General features: G+C 46.3%; 1 protein-coding gene and 1 long non-coding RNA gene across 2 annotated transcripts in view; both read right to left on the bottom strand.

The window, feature by feature from the left end:
• Positions 1–23,572, bottom strand: part of LOC142496411 (uncharacterized) — a 510,055-nt gene that overhangs the window by 186,132 nt on the left and 300,351 nt on the right. The gene's annotated exons all lie outside the window — the stretch shown is intronic.
• Positions 1–23,572, bottom strand: part of GRHL3 (grainyhead like transcription factor 3) — a 51,097-nt gene that overhangs the window by 13,504 nt on the left and 14,021 nt on the right. Inside the window, exons 2-11 of the mRNA XM_075603710.1 lie at positions 18,279–18,465; positions 14,120–14,181; positions 13,273–13,609; positions 12,950–13,029; positions 10,991–11,144; positions 8,549–8,660; positions 7,333–7,427; positions 2,777–2,935; positions 1,950–2,028; positions 852–985 (exon numbers count right to left, since the gene is read on the bottom strand). Coding sequence (XP_075459825.1) covers positions 852–985; positions 1,950–2,028; positions 2,777–2,935; positions 7,333–7,427; positions 8,549–8,660; positions 10,991–11,144; positions 12,950–13,029; positions 13,273–13,609; positions 14,120–14,181; positions 18,279–18,465 — 1,399 coding nt within the window. The remainder of the gene's footprint in view (positions 1–851; positions 986–1,949; positions 2,029–2,776; positions 2,936–7,332; positions 7,428–8,548; positions 8,661–10,990; positions 11,145–12,949; positions 13,030–13,272; positions 13,610–14,119; positions 14,182–18,278; positions 18,466–23,572) is intronic.

Below are 23,572 nucleotides of genomic sequence, written 5' to 3'. Positions count from 1 at the left end.
AAAATAGTAACAAACTCTGCAAAACCGCCAAATCGCCCTTTTTTTTAACATTGATCCTCGGAAATCCGTGGACCAAAGGAACTGGCCGATCCAAATCCGCCCCCAAAATTCGCCCATCGCCAGTGATTACCCAGAAAACACCTGGTGGCCCATTCAAGTGAACAGCCTGTAAAAGGGTCTTCTGCCACTGGTGTCCTATGGAATAGGAACTTACTTGGTAAATATGAGCCATTACCAGCAGTACAGGCATACCTCGGTTTAAGGACACCCACTTTAAGTACACTTGCGAGTGCGGAGTATATTGGAGACTATGGGGCCTATGCAGAGAGCAGCGCTGTAAATAATTGGCGAGGGTAATAAAATGTAGCTTTATTGGCGAGTTTTTTTCTCTATATGCAGAAATGTGCGAAATCTGCAATTTATACCATGAATGCGTGTGGCGAGTTTAAAAGGGTGAGATGCGCGCAGCTGAAATGTGTGAGAAAAAAATCGCGGGTTTTTTTTTTCCCCCTATGGCCGGCGAGCTCCAGCTTCTTGCCAACTTTTGTTGGCGGAGCTAATTGTAGAATATCGCGCCATTTTATTGGCGCGAACAGCCGCTAGGTGGCGATCGCGCCTTTCTGAATACGGACATTTTTAAAACTGGCGAGATTTAGGTTCCCGCCACCCGCGCGGTGAGATTTACAAATAAAAAAAAAAATGGCGCGTTTTTCTTAACTCTCCATTATCTGCTTTTCTCTAGGCAAATTTCGCCAAAAAATGGCGATATTTACGTTTGCGCTGCTCTCTGCGTAGGCCCCATAGTTACATGGCTATAATAACAGAGACATTATTTGACGGCAGATACTTACCACTCCGCATCTTTGCAGACTGGAGAAATGCCCGTTGGGAATGAAGAGGATGGGCTGGGTTTCCATGTCCGTCTCTGGCCTCAGATACGTGATGTCTGTCCCCCGGTATCCAGAGAGCAGGGATCCCTTTACATCTACCGAGAGAGAGAGCACAGTTAGGGACATGAGAATCAATGGGGCCATTTGGCGTATAGAGCAGGGGCGGCCAACGCCAGTCCTCAAGGGCCACCAATAGGTCAGGTTTTCAGGACATCCCTGCTTCAGCACAGGTGGCTCAATCAGTGGCTCAGTCAAAGACTGAGCCACCTGTGCCGAAACAGGGATATCCTGGAAACCTGACCTGCTGGCGGCCCTTGAAGACAGGAGTTGCCCACCCCTGCATGAGTCTGCTCATAGTCCCAGTTTTCTGTACAGCTTTAGATCCTAGTGTTTATAATCCCTAAATATTGGGATAGACACGAGGGTGTCCCAAATATTGTAAAGAGATAGGAATCAAATGGGGCCTGGATTGGGAACAATCGGCGGTCCAGTTCTAGATTTCTAAGCGACGCGATTCCTTTGTGCCTATTAGAAGCATGTTTTACGCACACCGTTATCACACTGCAACTGCTAATACCGCAGCTGGGAGAATGTTCCCACATTGGGGGGAGGGCACTTATGTAAGTAAAAGGTTTGGTGTTCCAACTCAGAGGGGCTCAACTCCAGTCCTCAAGCACCCCCCCCCCAAACAGGTCAGGTTTTCAGGATATTCCAGCTTCAGCACAGGTGGCTCAATCAGTCCCAGCTTCAGCACAGGGAGTTCAATCATTTCCTGCTTTAGAACAGGTGGCTCAATCAGAGGCTCAGTCTTTGACTGAGCCTCTGATTGAGCCACCTGTGCTGAAACTGGGATATCCTGAAAACCTGACCTGTTGGGGGGGGGGGGGGGAGGGGGTGGCTTGAGGTCTGGAGTTGAGAACCCCTAATCGAAGTTCTCAATGAAGAACTCCCTACAGAGCTCTGGAACAACCATATAATTATCTTTACTGCGTCTGGTCCCAGCCATGAAGAGTAGCCAGCACAGCAGTGACATTACCGGGGCTCAGTGAGCTAACCCACCTTTGCTGCTGGAGTCGGAACATTTGCCTTTCCTTCGGAACTGTTTCCGTTCTTCATCCCGCATTTTCCGCTCGGCCCCCTGGGGACAAATAAGTAGCCGCTTAGGGCACATCGAAACAGTCCTGCATTCAATGGGTTTCCCACCAAGCCTAAGCTTCTCCATAGAACCGGGAAGGGGAGAGAGGGGGGCTTTGCCTGTGTAATCTCTTGCTGAACACACAGCGATAGACAAAGTGGAAGAGCCGCCTTGGCTGGAATCCCCGGGTCAGCTCCTTGTGACCTTGGGTAAGTCCCTTTATCTCCCTGTGCCTCAGGCTCCAATGTTAAACTGTAAACTCTTCTGGGCAGGAACCCCCCCTTGCCCACCAACGTTTATATATTGTGCTGAGTAAGAACACAATAGCAATTATTATTCCATTTTTCATTTACACACCTGTGCGTTTTTATTGGGGGGGGGGGGGGAATCAGACATTGCATGGTGATCTAAAAAAACATTAATCCAGGGGGTTCTCAACTGCGGTCCTCAAGACCCCCCCCACCCCACCCCCCACCCCAAGCTTTAAAGATATCCCTTCTTCAGCACAGGTGGCTCAATAAGTCCCTGCTTCAGCACAGGTGGCTCAATCAGAGGCTCAGTCTTTGACTGAGCCTCTGATTGAGCCACCTGTGCTGAAGCAGGGATATCCTGAAAACCTGACCTGTTGGGAGTTCTTGAGGACTGGAGTTGAGCGCCCCTGCATTAACCCATTGACGACCAAAGGCGGACTCTCCTGCCATGGAGCAGCTCTCCCCAATGCCACCTTGCCCGTGGTGTGTCGGCGCCGTACCTTGTCGCAGAATATTTTGATCTGGCACACGGCCCGGTGAATAAGCCGGTTGGTCCCCGTGCCATAGTCGTAGGTGTCGATCTGCAGATTCAGCGGCACGCCCTTGACACCTTTCTGCGAGGAGAAGTCCGTGCTCAGGCAGTTGGTGCCAATGAATATCTGCGACACAAGACACGGGAAGGTCAGTGCAGTGCCCTCTGCCATGGCAGTCAATGCATTGGTGCCCAGCTAGCTGCCGAACTGGCACTCGGAAAACATCATTACTACTCCACTCCGGACAATATTTCCACCATTTCTTTTTGTGGGGTCTTGAAAATGGCCGCCGTTACGATTTTCTAAAAAAAAAACTACTCTGATGGCTGTGATCATAGCAATAGCCACTCGTGAGATCTATTCTACGCCTTGCTGTGCAAAGCACTGTGTGGTAGCCTCCGGCAGTGAAAGGGTTAGGCGATGACACCCGAAAGAGGGTGAGAACGCTGCTGTGATCTGTGACGCCCTAAAGGAGATGTCCTGATTGTGCGGGATGGCACGCCATATTTAAGAGGATCGCTAAAAATGACGTTACGTCGGTATTTCTCTGGGATGGGAAAAAACTCCTCAAACGCGACAGCGTAGAATGCAAGAAACAAGGAAAAGGGCAGGCAGGTCAAATATTTGTTTATACCGTCTGTGTCTAGAGTGAGTAACTCCTGTCCTCAAGGGCCAAACAACAGGTCAGGTTTTAAGGATATCGCTGCTTCAGCACAGGTGGCTCAATCAGTGGCTCAGTCTCCAATTGAGCCACCTGTGCTGAAGCAGAGATATCCATAAAACCGGACCTGTAGGTGGCCCTTAAGGGCTGGGCAGTTGCCCACCCCTGATCTCCGTGAATCTGGGAGTATACCCCATTAGCAGCCATTCCCGAACGTCAGTGGGCGTCTGAAAGCTGAACACGGCATAGTAAATATGCCCCGGTGACTCCGTGTTTTAGTGACACAGGGCTTGATGTTTTTGTTGGGGGGGGGGAAACACATATAATCTGGAGTCACTTTAGTGAAGCAAATTCCTGTACCTGGAAAAAAAAACCACTTACGCGCTTTGTAAAAGCTCAGCTAAGTGAGAAGCAGGTGAGTCACACTGGATTTAAATCCCATTCTCTACAGCAACTTGTAGCTATTCAGCCGCACCTTTAGAACAGGCCTGGGGTGGCGGGGGTGTGTGCACACTCTCTGCTAACCCCTAAATTAGCACATTAGCCCCAGGGAGTGTTACATGCCTGGAATGTTTTCGGTTTTGACAGCTAAAATCGCAGGGATGTAAAGAACAACCAGGGACCTCACAGATTTGTGTTAACACCAATTCTCCTGTCGGCAGCCTTAGCAGCTCTCACCGTATCCAGTGGCGTGGATCTCTCCGGCTCTAATTCCCCGTGCTGCTTACTGTAGCACCGAGTAAACCGAAGTGTCCTGAACATACAGGATTGTCTGCTACAGATATATGTAATGCGATGCTGAATTAGCCACCGTGCACATACAGGGAAAATATTTAACTTTATTTTAATGTAAACTGGTAGTGGCAACATATGATTGTGTGTGTGTACACACACACTAACTCCTCTTTTCATATATATATATACACAGCTCAACCCTGTTATAGCGCGATCCGTTACGACGCGAATCCGCTTATAGCACGATGCACGCGTGGCTCCCAATTTTCGTATTTATGAATACTTTACAACACGGTTATATATATAACAAACCCTATAATTTTGTTGCACTTTATTTTTTTTCTCTCACTATATTTACTAGGGCACTCCTGGTTTTTTAACCAGTTTTAACTGTACTGCGCCTAAATGTTAACCCCTTAGGCACTGCATACATGTCACGCATCCCATGCTATTGGCTATATTATTGCTTTGTTTCCTCTTCTCTCTGTGTGGAATAAATACAAAAGACGCAGTATAACACTGGCCGTGTCAGACCTGCTGATAGAGTCACCGTGATGTGGTAACACTGGCCGTGTCAGACCTGCTGATAGAGTCACCGTGACGTGGTAACACTGGCCGTGTCAGACCTGCTGATAGAGTCACCGTGACGTGGTAACACTGGCCGTGTCAGACCTGCTGATAGAGTCACCGTGACGTGGTAACACTGGCCGTGTCAGACCTGCTGATAGAGTCACCGTGACGTGGCTGCCGGCAGGCAATGTTTGGGACAAAAGATTGAACTAAATGACCCAAAGTTATGAGAAGACAATATATAGAAAAACCCATATAGTAATGTACTAGATTATTTGTCATACTGGATGTGCATTGGGACTTCTTTGTTTATTGTAAAATACTTGGTCACTTTCCTTGTGACACTCCAAGTGACACAGATAAATACATAATATTGTGGGTGTCTGGGTTTTGATCTTGATAAGTCTGTGTATGTCTAGTACAGTATGTATGTATGTATGTATGTATGTATGTATGTATGTATGTATGTATGTATGTATGACTGTATGTATGTATGTATGTATGTATGTATGTATGTATGTATGTATGAATGTATGTATGTATGACTGTATGTATGTATGTATGTATGTATGTATGTATGTATGTATGTATGTATGTATGTATGTATGTCAAGAAAGCCGGCACACCAAATGTGTCTTTACTAGCTCAACATTTCGGCTTCTTAATGGAGCCTGCATGTTGGATTGAATAAATCTTTCTTCATTTACCCCTTGTGTATGTGTGTGTGTATATATATATATATATACAGTGGTTGACAAATCACCAAAAAATCTACTCGCCAAACAAAAAAATCTACTCGCCACCTAGTACCAAACGTGTGCTGCTTGGGCCAATAGGAGCTCGCCACGATGTTAAATCCACTCGCCCGGGGCAAGCAAATGTATAGGTTTGTCGAACACTGTATATATATATACCCATCATGACATATAGGATCACAAAAGTGATCAAATACCATCAGAGCCCAGATTTTCCCAGATGCGACAATGCCTATTCACTGTAGCGAGGTGGTGAATAACACAATAATGAGTAGCAGTGGCGTTGATGCCTCAATAACCGTTGTCTTCCTACGCGTTTTACTTGAGAGAATGTGGGAAGAAAGGAGGTGAACATAGAGTAGAGAAATATAGCGAGTGTTGCACAGTTACTGGCACTTTATGGAAACTCCAGCCTTGTTGCTAAAACGCTGATGTTTGGTTTGTCCCCGTGCCAATGAGCTCTAACTGCCGCCTGTCTAACTGGGATCCCTCCCTTAGAGATAATCCCCAAAGATCTGTTAGATGTTTGGCCACGGACATTTAACTTTCGCCTCGGGCATTAAACCCACCCAGAAAGGCCCTTTCTCCGTGGTGGGAACGACGGCTTTACTTTCAAACGGTTTCCCATGCTGTCCACTCCATGAAGCCCCAAATCCCTGAAGTTCATCTGGGTAAAGATCTTATCTATCCAACCCTTTCTTTCCTTGTCCTAAACCCCAAGGACATGTTCCATCAGATGCCTCTTTGTGATACATTCTGGTGTTTGCTTTGATCCAGGATTAACCCATTAACATCCCACCTAGCAACATGTTTAAAAAAAAAAAAAAATGACCTGCTGTATATTGAAACTGAGCTCAATCTCTAACTTTATTTTTTATTCTTTTGCCCGTAGCTGTGTTTGTTTGTTTTATTTTGTTATAATGCGCATGGCAACTGCTGCGGTTTTATTTTCACTTGCTCCGCTCAGGCAGCGCAGAGCTGTTTTCCACGCAGACTCCAAAGGCTCTTATCTTACAACAAAAAATAATCTTAATTTTCTTAGTGTTTTTGACGTCATCAAGTTAGGGGGGCTCGGCTTCCATATTAAGTTAGGATTTTGATGCACCGTTAGTGAGCAGGAAAAGAGTAGAGAGGTGAAAACAGACACCTTGCTGGGCAGTATTGTGAAAAAAGCTTTACAAAAATAAACATGCCAGAGACACTGCACCATTTGTAAGGGAAATCACTCAGCCATTTAACATCTCTGCCATTCTTTAATGTTCTCTAATGTCAACTTTTTACTATATACTTTATTTCATATAGCGCTTTTCTCCCAATGTATATTGTAGCATAGTGTTTTCAGACACAGTCCCTGACCCACAGAGCTTACAATCTATGTTTTTGGTGCCTGAGGCACAGGCAGGTAAAGTGACTTGCCCAAGGTCACAAGGAGCCGACACCGGGAATCGAACCAGGTTCATTATTTGAGCCAGTGTCTTTACTCACTGAACAGCTCCTTCTCCAAAAGGGGGGGCTGGAGAATATACCTATATTTGCAATTTTTATACTGGTGCAATACATGTTGTTCATTTGCAATGTCCCACACACTCCTCTCTGGCAGCAAGGGGGTTAAAACGATGTGCTAGTCACCGGGTAACCGGACCACTAGGTGTTGGTGATGAATACAAGATAAAAGCAACTCGGTGGTTTGTGTTTTTAACCCATTCAGTGATGCAAACCGTCAGAGGCTCCGCATGTGAAGCTCATTTTGACCCGTGTTCTCAGTGGGAAAGTGCGCTCGGCTTTGCCAGGCTGTACCGTACCTTTGCTTCTTCATTGATATTCCACACAAAGGACAATGCGTTGAAAGCCACTTCTTCAATGTGCTCCACTGTGTTACAGTTCTCTTTGTAGTCAGCTGAAAGTCAAATGTATGAGGTATAAGATATAGATAGATCTATAGATGTATCTATAGATATATAATCACAATGTGAAGGGATTGGGGCGCAGACATAATAAGTATAGACTAGACCCGGGGTGCTCGAACTGGGGGCGCGCATGAGATCTTCTGGGGGGGAGGTGCGCCGGTTACAGAGGCCCCGCACTCTTCACCAAAGCATTTAAATGAAATGCCGGGGGACCACGTGAGGCCTCTGTAACTTCTCTTACCTCGTCTACGACGGCGCGGTCGCTATGGCAACGCGGCATCAAATGAGGGCGCGGGGCCACGTGACGCCGCGGTGCCATGGCAAGGCAAGGGGGAGCGCGAGCAGGCAGGAGAGCAGGCAGCAGGGCGCAGGAGAAAGTTTGTGCACCCCTGGACTAGACTACTAGAGAACCAATGAGGTAATGTACAAAAATAACAAAGTTATAGGCACACCATAGATATGCAAAAAAATATTATTTTATTGGCCCAACGTTTTGGCTGAAACATTGGGCCAATAAAATAATATTTTTTTTTTGTGCATAATTGTGCCTAACCCTCTGTTATACCCACGCACACGCACACGCACACGCACACGCACACGCACACGCACTCCAGGGTTCAAAAAGGTGATATTTAATACACAACATTTCGTCTCCCAATGGCGCGCTCAAAGAGCTCTTGAACAAGGCTCCATCGTGAGACGAAACGTTGTGTATTAAATATCATCCTTTTGAACCCTGTCCTCTATTTCACAATACATGGATGGCATGCACCCTGCAAAACAATAATAATAATAATAATAAAAATATATATATATACATCACACACACAATTTGTTTGGGGGAGTAATAGAGGCTGGCATGATCATTCGATAAGTGGGGGAAGGAGTAGCCCCAGAAGTTTGGGGACAAGTGAGGCTGGGGCGGGCATGGTTAGGCCCATTCCTTCACCAAGCCCAGGGCAGCTGTCCTCTCCTGTAGGCGGACCATATATAGTATAGATATTATATATATTTGTGATATTCATGCAGAATGTATGACGTCAAATGACAAGTTGGAAGGCAGACCCATCAGCAGATGCCTATAGATACTCTAGGTCATAGTATAACGTACCAACATCAATGACCCTTTGCTTGGCAGTGGGCTGCCTGGAGTGCCAGTGCTTCCAGCGTTTCAGCTGCTCCTCTGGGTTCTTCTCATTGTCGAACACCACCATAACAACGCTCTGAGGAAAGCAGAGAGCGCGTGTCAGCATTACTGCCCACACCACTATGGCTGTCCTCACCCTGGGGCCATTACGCCCTGTGCAGGACCCTAGGACACCCAACACCTAATGTTCTTAATGCCTGCAATGCCACAGTGATCAGTGCATCGCTGTGCCCTCCGGGCCTCAAAGGTGAAGCAGGAATATTTTAAGGGTTGTTCCTCCACCCATCCCCTCCACCCATGTACCTCCACCAACCACTATGAATAAGGGCCATCCAAATGCGCTTGGTATTTAAATTAACTGCTCGGTTTGTTTGTGGTTTAGCACAGGGGTGGCCAACTCCAGTCCTCTAGGGCCACCAACAGGTCAGGTTTTCAGGATATCCCTGCTTCAGCACAGGTGGTGCAGTCAATGACTGAGCCACCTGTGCTAAAGTGGGTTATCCTGAAAACCTGTCCTGTTGGTGGCATTGAGGACTGGAGTTGCCCCCCCTCCCCCCCCTGGTTCAGCACATACGACAGCAATGTGTAGGGTTACATCCTTGCTCGTTCCCAGCAGAATCGGCCTCCTGCAGGTCTATTCACCAAGTTACACGTTAGTGATTTGTCACCGAGTGATTTTTCAATGTGCCTTGCAGACATTCGCTGCGCTGGCAGTAATTGCCCTGGTTATGTGCAGAGCGGGTATAGTGCGCCTGAGCAAGTCAGAGCTAAACCCCAGAATATTAAAGTTGAACACAATAAATCTGCCCAACAGGGTGAGAAGCCTAATAAATAGAACTATACAGGCTGCAAATACTCAAAAAAAAATACTTGAAAAACCAAAGTCAGTTTAAAAAAAACAAAAACAAAACATTTCTCCTCCTATAATAAATACGGAATAAAAGCCATTAGTGTGGCAGCCATTTTCTTCTATCCCACCCCAATTTTTTTAAATTATTTTTTTAAAGATATCACTAGATGGTTATGGTCTAATAATGAGGTCACTTTGCACAGGTTAAAAGGTTAAGTAAAGGTTACCAATAAATAATAAAGTCACTGTAGAGTTAAAAAGTTACGTTCTGATGAACAATGGCCCCCCCAGGTGCACACCGCTATATAGTATAGTCTTAAAGGTCGTACTGCAAAGCGACATTACCAAAAAAAATACGTTTTATTGTCAAAACAGAGTAACGTGGATTGCACAGTTAATGCAACGGGGACCTTTTTATAGCTAGACACACCTCGCTGCTCTGTTGGTCTTTGCAAACCAGTGAAATAAGATACGCGATAAATCAATATCTCCAAGCATGACAAGGTGACGGGTTTGCTGTGTACACAATATGCAGAAACGTTTGTTATTGTGTAGCAGCAGTAAGACGCTTTCTCTTTATGGGCTGTGTCTGAAAGGGGCATTTCGTAAAGAACGGCAGTTAATCAGCGCAGACAGATTTCTGCGCGCAAACGCCTGTTGTGGACTCATGCTGTTTGCCCTGGAGAATGAGCCGTGTGTTCTCAGTGACTCATGGCCTCTCTCTATTCTTTCAGTACTAGCTGCGTGTATTTTATTCCGTGAGGTCTCTTTCTTTTTGTCCCCTAGGGGTTGGTTTTCCCGTGTGGTCCTGTTTTATCAATGTCAGCTAATGTCATACTCCATCATACCTGCCCTGCGCTTTTGCGGGGCTCCGGTTTAACCCTTTTGAGTGTCCCGGAAGGCAGGCGTGACCTTCTGCTCCCATCACGCAGTGCTCAACGCGACCTCACCTTAGAAAATGAGCATTGGTAGCAGGATTTAGCCTGTAGATCAGGGGTGGCCAACTCCTGTCCTCACGGGCCACCAGCAGGTCAGGTTTTAAGGCTATCCCTGCTTCAGCACAGGTGGCTCAATCAGTGGCGCATTCAACGACTGAGCCAGCTGTGCTGAAGCAGGGGTAGCCTTAAAACCTGAGCTGTTGGTGGCCCTTGAGGATTGGAGTTGTCCATTCCTGCTTTAGGGCCTTACAGTGCCAGACATTATGGCGATCAGGGTATATACTCATGGGCACCCAAAGCTTTGCTCTGCTCACCATTTAGCGTCTCCTTTCTTTTCACCAATGCAAAATCCCTTTGCTGCTGTTTTTAGCAAACCTCACCCATGTTGCATTCGGGATATAACCCTTGCTGAAAATGTGCCCCCCTCAGAGGTTAAAATGGCCGCTACCATGTACACTCAGTAAATACAACAGCAGTGGTTGCCATGGCAATGCCAGGAAAATAATAAAACATGTAAAACTAAGAGAAAAAAAATAAGGCCCATGAAAAATAAAAGTAAGAACTAAATCCCTTTCATGTGTAAAAACCTGCAGTGTGTTTGGTTAGCGTGGGACGTACCTTGACCTTATTTGAAGACAAGTGCAAACATTGCCTGGTCTCCGTTGTTCGAAGATTGACAGGATAAAACTGGCCTTTGTTGAGGTAGGCCATTGGGGAGTCTCCGGACTTCACGTGAATGGCTTTGGGGGATTCCAGTGTGTACTCAAAGTCCCTGCGGGAAGAATAGGGACATTTGGAGTCAACATTTCACTTTGCTTGACAACTGCAGCCAGTAACACGAGCATGCAAAGAGATTGCACCCTCTGATTTGAGTAGCATGGGGGTGGGCCAACTCCAATCCTCAAGGCCCACCAACAGGTCAGGTTTTCAGGCTATCCCTGCTTCAGCACAGGTGACCTAATCAGTCCATGCTTCTGCATAGGTGGCTCAATCAGTCCCTGCTTCAACACAGGTGGCTCAAGTCTTCGATTGAGCCTCTGATTGAGCCACCTGTGCTGAAGCAGGGATATCCTGAAAACCTGACCTGTTGGTGGCCCTTGAGGACTGGAGGTGGCCACCCCTGGAGTAGCAGATCATTCATAAACAACAGTATTTTCTGTAGTGTTCATTTATATGTAGGGATTCTGGTGTCGGTGCAACAGAAAAACAGCACCGGCTGATCCTCTGGCACTTCTGGATAAAACCGATTAAAACAAAAACCGGAAATGAAGCATAATTTCTTACTGAGTTCCCACCTCTTGTATCAGCCCAGCCACAGGCAGGAGACAAAGGCAACTCCAGGGGAGCAAGGAAATGAAAGAAAAGTGCGCAGATAAACATCAAATTCAAAGCGCCTCGTGTTTTATGATAAACATTGATTTTGTTTAAGAAAATGAAAACACTGGAAACACACAAACAGTAAACATTGATTTGATTGAAAACCAGATTCCCTCAATATAGTCCTAATACCCCTACTGGATTTTTTTTTATTTTTTACAGAATTAGGACCCAGGGTCCCCCAGGGCTGAACCTAGCTATTTTTATTTTATTTTTTTTAGCTATGGGTGCCTCTGTTCCTAACATATTAACCTTTTTTTGTGCCAGTATTTCTGATTGTTTTTTGGGAATCAAAATGGCAGCTGTCCGAGCCTTTACTCCCAAGGGCCAATAGGAAGCCACAATGTCATCAGAGCATGACACCTCAGCTTCCTATTGGGCGACCCTGGTGGCCACTTTTGATTTTACCGGCACATAAAAAGCGAGATACCTCATGAAGATGGGGGACCCCGTAGTTAGGAATAGCGCAGTTCAGCTCCAGAGACCCACCCCCCCCCCATCCAATTAAGTTTAAAGTTAATTAAAAAGGGGGGATAAGATCTAATTGTATATTCATGTCCTTCCTATAAATAGAGACATACTTGCTTACACTATGTGTGTTTATTTATTGTATACGTGTGTGGTTAAGTATATTTGTGGTGAGTACACAGTGGGGCTCTGCGGGCCGAACTTTGACCTTCTGAGGCCTTAAACTATGTCAAGTTTAAGAGGCCCCAATAACAAGAAATACATTTATGATTCTGACTGACGGGATCATTGAAAATATATACATGAAACAGAAATGAATTACAGCATTGTTATATACCAAGATAATGGTGTAAAGCTAAAATGCACAGTGTTTGCACATCACATTCATTTTAATATAGGAGGTGATTTTTGAAGAGCAAAGTCATTGATGATGTCTTCAAAAGATAAGCTACGATGTTTGCCACTGTGGATGCACATGATGCTTAGGGTTATATTTGAACGGAAATGTCCATATTTATAGAGAATCTTCTTTTCTCCCCATATCTTCTTTATTTATCAGCCAATTGTAAAACTTGAAATGCATTAGTTTATTTTACCTATTTTTGAGGTCCCCCTACATTGTGAGGCCCCTAAGCTGTAGCTTAGTTATCTTATGCGTAAGTCCGAAACACACACACACACACACACACACATCAAATTCTATTGTCAGTGATGCTATGAACAGATATTTACCGATTTGCTTCCGCTGGTATATAATCCTCAGAGCATGGAGATTCTGCCTGAGCTCTGAGCATTTCGCTGAACATGATTGACTGTAGAGGGGAGAACAAATATATTACTAAGGAATAAATAGCTGTGTACGGGTCTTAGCATGGTTTAGATCCAGGGTGGCCAACTCCAGTCCTCAAGAGCCATCAACAGGCCAAGTATTAGCGATATCTTTGCTTCAGCACAGGTGCCTCCATCACTGGCTGCCATTTTGGAACGAGGTTGGCCACCCTTGGTTTAGATAATTTGGGCCTTGGAGAGAGGCTGCTTCACACAATTGGTCTTACCTCGGGTGGGTCCTCCTTGAAGGTGCTGTCTGGTTGCCATCTTTGTTGTGGCGGTGCTTCATGTATGGAGTCAAAGAGAACGTTCAGCGCATTCTTCTCGTAAACATCACACGGTGTGGCCATGTAGTCCTCGTGGGAATGGTTATCTAGCTTGCTGGCGCTCGGTGGTAGAGTCAATTTGTTGTGATTCTCCAGACAGTCCACCAGAGTTAGAAAGTTGGGTTTTTTCAGTGGCTCTAAATATTCTGGAGCGGAGGAAGCATTATCCGCTAGATATTTCATGAGCTGGGCTGAGTTTTCAAAAGATGAAGTCTCGGAGTCGTATTCCACGCAACTTCTGCAATCAAAAAGAAATGTTGGTCAATAACTTCCATTTTCCCCTCTTTTTTTTTTTTTTTTACACCTGAAAAACATATAATTTATTACGTTTCCTCTTTACATTCTCTGGCATACTACTAACCAATATTTGAAAGCTACCCTCGAAGAGATGTGGGATGTAAACGCGGAAGATATGTAAAACCATTCCGTCGACTTGCTTTGAGATTAGGGAATTATTTTCATGGACACTGCAGAAAAATGATAACTTTTTTTAGATACAAATCTGCCTCATTTATAGGGAGACTTGGTCATATGTTCTCTAGGCCGTTTTCAAAATGGCCGCCGTGTTGCACAAGATGGACGGTAACCATGGTGATGATGTCGGTAACATCCAGTAGCCATTTTTAAGAGTCTCTTTAAGAAGACTGTTACATCGGTTTCTTATCAGTAAACAAACTATTTAAACGATGTTATATTATATGAAGATATAACTGGAAAATCCACATAATGTATAGGAAGGGACACCCACCTCTTGACTTGTTCAGTGCGTCCTGTTGATCCGGAAGAAATAATTCTCTTTTCCTTAGGGACCTAAGACAGTGATGAACTGAATGAACACACAGTACAGACATGCACAGTCTCATATATGTCCATATGGACTATCTGTATATTAAGACTTTCCATTTATAAAGGACTAGCTGAGAGACCCGGCGTTGCCCGGGAGTACAATTTCCCGCTCCCCCCTCTCTCTCCACTCCCACTCTCTGTTTGTGTCCCCCCCCACCCCTGCGCAGCTCCGTTCCCCACCCCTACAGTGTTCTACACATACACACACACACACAGGGTCCCCCCCACACGCTGTCGTCCCCCTACACACACACACACACTGTCGTCGTCCCTCCCACACACACACACTGTCGTCGTCCCCCACACAACACACACACTGTACCCCCCCACACACACACACACTGTCATCCTTCCCACCACACACACACACTGTGTGTCCCCCCACACACACACTGCCCCCCCCCCCCCACACACACACACACTGTCCCCCCCCACACACACACACTGTGGTCCCCCCCCACACACACTGTGGTCCCCCCCCCCACACACACTGCCCCCCCCCCACACACTGTCGTTTCCCCCCACCCACACTGCCCCCCCCCACACACACACACTGTCGTCCTTCCCACCACACACACACACACTGTGTGTCCCACCACACACACACACTGTGTGTGTCCCCACACACACACTGTCCCCCCCCCCCACACACACACTGTCCCCCCCCACACACACACACTGTGGTCCCCCCCCACACACACACTGTCCCCCCCCACACACACACACTGTGCCCCCCCCACTCACACTGCCCCCCCCCCCACACACACTGTCCGTCCGTCCCCCCCACACACTGTCCCCCCCCCCACACACACTGTCCCCCCCCACACACACACACTGTGGTCCCCCCCCACACACACTGTGCCCCCCCCCCCACACACACTGTCCGTCCATCCCCCACACACACTGTCCGTCCGTCCCCCCCACACACTGTCCGCCCCCCCCCCCCACACACTGTCCGTCCCCCCACACACCCACTGTGTCCCCCCTCCCCCCACACACACACACAAAGCGCCCTCCCCTGTTACAGGACCACAAAGCCCCTCCCCTGTATTCTTCCGAAGGTACGGACCACAAAGCCCCATCCCCTCTGCCAGGACTCACAGCACCGCTCCTCTCTCCCGCGCTCCTCCAATTGTCGCGCGCCTAGCCCTTCTCTGCTCTCCCTCCTCCCGTCCGGGGAGCGCTGCGCATGCGCCCCCTCTCTGCACCTGTGAGCGCGAGCCACCGGGAAGCTTGCAGCAGGGAAGGTACGGGGCCTGTCCGGCTGAGGGGGGAGAGTGACGGCCACCAAGAGGGGGGGAAGGTGAGCTGCGGTCCGGCTGACGGGGGAGAGTGACGGCCACCGGGAGAGGGGGGGGTGGTGGTGTGTGTGTGTGCTCACGGTGTGCGGTGTTGGTCAGAGGCGCACGCGGTCACGGTGTGAGGAGAGTGTGCGTGTGCGTCTCTTCTCCCTGCCTTGCACCTCCCTGCCTGGCCCGCAGGCCAATGAGCTGTCCAGCAGACATACACACACAAACATTATTTGAGACTTATATGTATAGATGTAGGTCCCTTATCGCAAATAGGAGGACCACAGTGACTACCTCACAGGTTAGAAATGTCAACTTTCCGGGACTGAAATCCAGTGAGATTGGAGAATTCTGGGCCCAACAATGACATATGTCAAAGGTTCGAAGAGCTAGCAGTTCATACTCCCATAGTAGGCACAGAATCAAATGTTGGGTTTAAAAAAATAGTGATTTTTGATGACATTAAATAAATAATATTATAACTTAAAATGGTATTCAGACTATTAATAGTCATGGGAATACTAATAGTTAGGATGATGATAACGACGCAAAATAGCAGTCTTCCACCAGCCAATAACAGGACCATTATTGTCACCTGCATGCTAAACTGACCTGCTGTTTCCCAGTTATATCCGGCCAATGAAGCTGCCCAGGGGCGGGGTACATGATTGGGCAGCACCGCTGCTCCTAAAGCCCCTGACGCATACACAGAAAGTGCCTCTTCAATTATTATGAGAGCAAATTTACCTTAAAGCAGGGGTGGGGCCAACTCTTGTCCACAAGGGCCACCAACAGGTCACGTTTTCAGGATATCCCTGCTCCAGCACAGGTGGCTTAATCAGTGGCTCAGTTAACGACTGAAGCCACCTGTGCTGAAGGAGGGATATCCTGAAATATTGACCTGTTGGTGGCTCTTGAGGACTGGAGTTGGCCACTCTTCCCTTAAAGTGTATGGGGACGGGGGGGGGGGGGGGGGAGCTAATGGCACATTCACTGTTTTATTATATTTATCTTCACATTGACTTCCAATTGAATCAATTAACCGAACGTGGAAAATTGTAAGAGAAAGGTACAGGTTTTTTTTTGTAATTTTGGGAGATCAAAAAAAGCTGGTGACTGACAACCACAGTACATAGACCTGACACAACTGGTGGGCCATTGGAGACAAATTATTTCACGCCCTGTAATAATATTAATAGTCATGATCAGTGTTCGACAATCATATACATTTACACGCCCGGGGCGAGTGGATTTAACCTCCCGGCGAGTAAATATTGGCCCAAGCAGCACACGTGTTTGTTTTTTTAAATTTCCCTGCTCGCGCTGAAATTTTCCCTGCTCGCGCTGAAAAAAAAACAAAAAAACTCCCCCTACCTGACAGCTGATTGGCGCGCGCTCCCAGGCTTTGTGGGCGCGCGGTCAGGCTCTATATGAGCCCGCCCCCAACGAGCAGCCATTCTTTATCTGCCAGGAGCTCTGTTGGAGAGTAAGTACTCTCCATGCTGCGGCCCCTCTGCTCCTTCCCTGCCTCCTGCAAGACAACCCGTGCGATCCCCACATGGCTCCCCACTCACCACCGCGGCCCTCTGCTCCTGCCCTCTGCCGCGCCTTTGCGTTAGCTCTCCCTCCTCCTGTCCCCTTCCCCTCCTCCTGTCCGCTTCCCCTCCAACTGTCCCCTCCCCTCTTCCTGTCCCCTTCCCGTACTTTTGTCACAAATCTGTCTGAGAGAAGATTTCAAGCTTTGCCAGTATGGCTGGACTTACCACACAACAGAAAAAGTGAATGACAGGAGCTCAACAGGCAAAGTAATCTTATTTACATGGACAATCCCAGGTCTAATGCCTCTGCCTGTGTCTGGCACACATTCAGTAGAACATCTCTCCAAACAGCTCAAACTAAAGCCCGTTGTTGCTCTAATTTCTACAGTACATGTTGCATGATTCTCTGACCTATGAAGTGACAGTGGAGTTGAGGTGAGACGTGACATGTGATGAGCCAGAAGAACTCTGCTTTGTAATTCCCTCAATGATCGCATCGCATCCCCTTCCCCTCCCCTCCTCCTGTCCCCTTCCCCTCCGCCTGTCCCTCGATCCACCGATCGCTGCCCGGGGCGAGAGGTCCCCACTGCTGCAGCCCGGTTGGCGTACGTGGGGGGGGGTGGCCTCACCACGGAACCCCCCCTAACCCAGAAGACAGGTAGGGAACACCTCTCATCCAATGTATAACATTGCGGGAATGAGGGTACCTGGACATTGAGGGACTGCGGATCAGGTAAGATCCCAGGCGGGATTGCTGCTTTAGATATTGTGACGCGGGGGCGTCCAGACACTTGTTAAGGGGTTCAGGAAACTAGTCATTCACACCTGGCTTTTATTTCTAGATCCGACATTTACACACACACGCACACACACACACACACACACACACACACACACACACACACACACACACACACACACACACACACTAATTGTAATATAATGTAATACAATAAATACATTTATGTCAAAAACGAATGATTTATATATTTTATTTGAAAGCGGGACTAGGGGCGGGGTTGGGGGCGGGACTAGGGGTGGGGCGCGGGACTAGGGGCGGGGTTGGGGACGGGACTAGGTGGCGAGTAGATTTTTTGGTTGGGCGAGTAGATTTTTGGGTGATTTGTCGAACACTGGTCATGATGATAATCTATTATATGGTTACAGAACAAATACATCTTCCGACCACATGCTCATGACCTCTCCTCCCACATCAGGTTGTCCAATGACTTACCCTATAGTAGTCGTAGAGAAGACTCAATGCAGCTACACCATCATCATCTCCATTCGCTCTCATCATGGCCTTGGTAGCAGCAGTCATGGGGTTCTCCAGGTATTTTGTCCAGACTTCATCCTCGTTGGAGTATGAATACTTTTGGAGGTTGAAGCTGTCATTCTGTATGAGCATGACTGGCCGGTAACTGTGGATGACCAAAGGATATTGCAGGTTTAACACACTGTACAAATCAGCCACTAAAAGGCATTCATTAAAGAAACTTAACCCTACACGTTAGGTGATGTTATTGTATATGGAGACTATTCCAGCCACAGAAAAATGTATAGGTGCACATAGTCCCATATTAACTAAGGAGTCTTCTGCCTTGAGATGCCTTCCAGCGCACAAGCCCATACAAGTCAATGGGCTTGAAGGTTTTTCCTGTGCCGGAAGGTGTCATATGCCAGAAGACTACTGAGTAAATATGGACCATAAAGTTGAATGAATAGCAAATGTCAACAGTTCTGTGACCTCTTTTTTTCAATGCGCTACCTAGAATTTATATTGAAGAGTTGACTTTCTGTCTTCATCAGGTGCTGTATGAGATCATATAAATCTAAGCATCTGTACTAAGGAATTCTCCATGTATAAGTAGGGTTTGTCACCTGAAGGCTCCAGTAGGTGGGGTACAGATGTAAGTGTCTTCGGTGCCGCTGCCACCCGTGGTCCGGAGGATTAACACAGTGGGGGGTCTCATTCAGAAGCATGTCCCCCCCCCCCCATCCCCCGCAGCTCAAATCGAGGCAGACACTGTTTCCGGTGCCGTAGCCTTTTACTTCTTCGCCAGCGGCGCCGGAGGTAGTGCGTTTTACTATTTCTGTACGTCTAGCTGTTCTCACAGCAAAAAAAAGTCTACAATTGCACTTGCTTGTGACACACATGCTCCCTAAATCTATCACAGTACAACTGATATCGTGTTTAAACTGCAGATATTGCCATTAGCTCTGAAGCATCATCCTGCCTTTTACCGCCTATATCTAGGGTTGCCAGGTGGCTTCTCCCAAAAATACTGGACAAAATGGTGAAAGGTGCGATTTGCTTGACACACACACACACACACACACATATACACACACACACACCTCTCACCGCTCCATGATGTTTCCTCCTCTCCTTCACCCCACCCCCAGGCTCCTGACACCTCCTCCTGATTGGCTGCTGCTGGGCAATGCAGCCAATCAGGATGGAGGAAGCTGCCACGCCCCCTAGCAACAGCCCTGCTTTCTCTCCGCTCAGGGAAATCCCACGGTCCCCCAAGCCGGTCAGGTCATTATGTCCAGAGAGGTAACACCGGACACACACATGTCCAGTATTACCTCTCATTTTTTACTGGACAGAGAGTCCAAATACAGGACAGTGCGGTTCAATACCGGACACCTGGAAACAGTACCGATATCCAAGCTTGGTAAATTCAATACAGAACTGGAAACTCGCACCGATAGTAGCTTGATTGCTCTGTATTGTGAAGCTGAGAACTACCATAGTTAACTGTACGGTGTCTGTTATTATAGCATACATATTGTGTACTTCCGCTACCTAAGAAGAAATATCAGAACCTACAGCAATGCAGCTATTAAACATATATACAGCATGACAAATGAGGAAACTATGCTTAGTGCCATCCTACCGCCTTGGACATATACTTGGGAATATCAAGCATGTTCATGTTTTCACTGTACTCTTTGGGTATCCCTGCCTTATCTTGAAATAGTTCACAGTAAAATAACATGGATTTCATTCAGCTCTAAGTCTAACATACTTCATTTTAAATTTTAAGTACCTGGCGATGTCTGCACACTGCCTGGAAGTGTGACACATACAGTCAGTGTCAGAGATTTGCATGTATGATTTACCAGTACATTTTAATTACAACTTATTTCTCTGGTACTTCTGTGACTTTCAAAATGTCCAACTTCCGCTCAACAGCACGAATGCACATATGATGTGGATGAGTTGGCAGCTATTTTTAGGATGGCTCATTATTGCTATGGATTTGCATGCAAATGGGAATTAAGCCCGAGACAGCTCCTCCTATATTAATCACTCAATCAAGATGGGCTTATGGGATGTTGTAATTTCTTGCAGGCTTAGCATAACTCCAATGAGCCACCCTGATGACTCTTGACTAACAACACAGATGTCTTTGGATTAATCCATTAACATTGTACAAGTCGATTTTGTTTTTCGCCTGTTATATTTTTATATTATTCTATGTTTTTAAAATGCTGCAGATTGCATTGAACGTTAAAACTGTCTGCACAATGTCAGGAGGCAGCAGCAGCAGCAATATTTACATGATTTGGTCAGTAGTAAGGGCACTCTTGAACAACAAGCAGCACCCCACAGGTGCATATACATTCATGTCACTGCTCTAGTTTGCCTTGAGATTGGTCCATGATGGGACTGAAACATTGATATTCCGTCAATAAACTACATGTGGTGATTGATCGGTTTACTAATATTGGCGTAATTAAAGTGTTGCAGATTATAAATATGAGCAACAAAATGAATTAGGTAAATGGAAAAAAACAACTCAACATATACTCAAGAAAGAGAAATCCCATTTCATGTGGGGAGTTTTCATTTGGTCTATGTAATGATGTTTAATTCCCAATGCTAAGCAAAAAAAAAAAAAAGAATCGTTGACACATGATTTCTGATTATGAGTTGTTTTTACATGGAAACCATGTGGGTTGCACGATTTGATATCATGATCTATATTTATATTATTTTGTGTTGATAGATCCTTTCTGTTAATAGTAAACCCATAACATAAAAAATTCAGCGTGGTGCATGTGAGGAATTCTTGTGCAGAAATGCAGTCTTCTTCGTTTTTAACTTGTACTTTTCACTTTTTTAAACAACGTATTAGTATAAATCGACGTTGAGAGCTTGAAGCCACCGTTTTTATTTATTTGCATTCTGTTAAAAATGAACATGTCCCTTTTTTCCCTCTGGGTCTGCTGAATTCAGGTATATAGGCTACTTGTGTTTATCTGTTTGCCTAATGATGGCTTAACGGTTACTATACAAACAGTGGACAAAACATGAACACTGCATTCTAGTTTTGAGGAATGACAAACAGTCTTATCACCAAAAGACCTTTTGTTCACGTTCATTCAAGAAGTGTCTGACCCTTTTAAATGAGTTAAAAACACACCAACTACCCACTGACATTTGTCCTATTATGAGCAATAGAAAGTGACTTATTTTACTCATCAGTCTTTTGTCCTGTGCTGGGCTTGAACCTTTAATTATGTCCTGTGTTTCTTTCTTTAACCATTGTGCATTTCCTGTTGCTAACGGTGGAGGGGGGACGACAAGCTCGGAGTGCAGGAGTGGTCAATTTCAGTCCTCAAGGGCCACCCACTGGTCAGGTTTTCAGGATATCCCTGCTTCAGCACAGGTGGCTCAGTCTATTCACCAACCCCTGGTCAATAAATGTTTTTTCTATGTGATCTCTGCAGTCACAGGATCAGTTGTGATCCCAGTAAAATCTTTGGGGAGCACGAAACCAATGCAAGTAAGCCAACAATAACTTTTGCTGATCACATTACTGGAAGTCAGGGGTAGCTGATGTACAAGAGGGTGCTCTCAATTTTTAAGATGGTAAATCTGCTACATTGTATAGGACGGTTGATGTATAAGAGGGTGATCTTAACTTTTAGTAAAGGATGATCTTATTGTTGTCTATGCAAGCCCGGCCGCTCTGTAAAATTGTTATGTTAATGTGTTGGTGTTGTATAAAGAATAATCATGTAGAAATATGGGGTGATCCCAGTGAAGGATGTGACCCTTAGGTCAGGGGTGCTCAACTCCAGTCCTCAAGACCCCCCCCCGCCCCCCCCCCCCCCCCGACAGGTCAAGTTTTCAGGATATCCCTGTTTCAGCACAGGGGGCTCAATCAGTCCTTGCTTCAGCTCAGGTGGCTCAATCAGTCCCTGCGTCAGCACAGGTGGCTCAATCAGAGGCTCAGTCTTCGACAGAGTTTCTGATTGAGCCAACTGCGCTGAAGCAGCGATATCCTGAAAACCTGACCTGTTGGGGTGGGGGAGTCTTGAGGACTGGCCATAAGGGTCTGTATTTACAAAAGCCCGCTGGAGAGTGGTTTCGCGGTGTAGCCCGGTGGTGTAAATGGCGGCCCTTATTTCCATTTCACATCGCCAGAGATAACATTGAAGACCACCGCTGGCGGGAGATCCGGGGGCCCTGTCCCAGCTCCCTGGCGCCCATGCTCGCACGCCGCCGGTAAACGTTACCCGACTTCAAGAAGGGGGAGCGTCTCGTCTTACCAAACACTGCAAAGTCAGACGCTCACTAATCCGGCTGACAGGCTGTTTTATTTCTTTTAGTTCTTCTTCTCCTTCAGCGAGACCACGAATGCCGCTTTCATGGCAATGCAAACACTCGCAGTTATGTTGAAACAGGATTATGTGCCAATGGAGATGGAGAAGGCTACAGGTTCAGCCAAGTGGAAAAGCACCTGCCTCTGTTATTTTTCTTCCTCAGTTTCTTTCTTTATTCATTTCTCTCTTCGTTTACTCTATCGCTGTCGGTCTAAGCTGCGCAATCTTTGCTTTTGCCGCTCCTAACTCGCTGCTTTTGTTCTCCAGGAAACACTTTTTTGTTTTTCAATTCCTCAAGGAGAGCGATATTTGCAGTGTGTGTGTGTGTATTTATTTGTGTGTGTGTGTGTGTGTGTGTGTATTTATGAGTGTGTGTATGTATTTGTATGTATGTGTTTGTATGTATGTGTTTGTATGTATGTGTGTGTGTGTATATGTGTGTATGTATGTGTGTAAGTAGGTGTGTGTGTGTGCTGGTAGGTGTGTGTGTGTGTATTTATGTGTAGGTGTATGTATGTATGTGTGTGTATTTATGTGTATGTATGTGTAGGTGTGTGTGTGTGTATTTATGTGTAGGTGTGTGTGTGTATATTTATGTGTATGTATGTGTAGGTGTGTGTGTGTGTGTGTATTTATGTGTATGTATGTGTAGGTGTGTGTGTGTGTATTTATGTGTATGTATGTGTAGGTGTGTGTGTGTATTTATGTGTATGTATGTGTAGGTGTGTGTGTGTATATTTATGTGTGTGTGTATGTGTGTGTAGGTGTGTGTGTGTATATTTATGTGTGTGTATGTGTGTGTGTGTATTTATGTGTATGTATGTGTAGGTGTGTGTGTGTGTGTGTGTGTATTTATGTGTATGTATGTGTAGGTGTGTGTGTGTATATTTATGTGTGTGTATGTGT

Source organism: Ascaphus truei, chromosome 6 (assembly GCF_040206685.1).
Source record: "Ascaphus truei isolate aAscTru1 chromosome 6, aAscTru1.hap1, whole genome shotgun sequence".
In the NCBI taxonomy this organism is placed as follows: Eukaryota; Metazoa; Chordata; class Amphibia; order Anura; family Ascaphidae; genus Ascaphus; species Ascaphus truei.
Note: the sequence above shows the minus strand (reverse complement) of the source record. Positions and strands in the feature narration are given on the sequence as shown.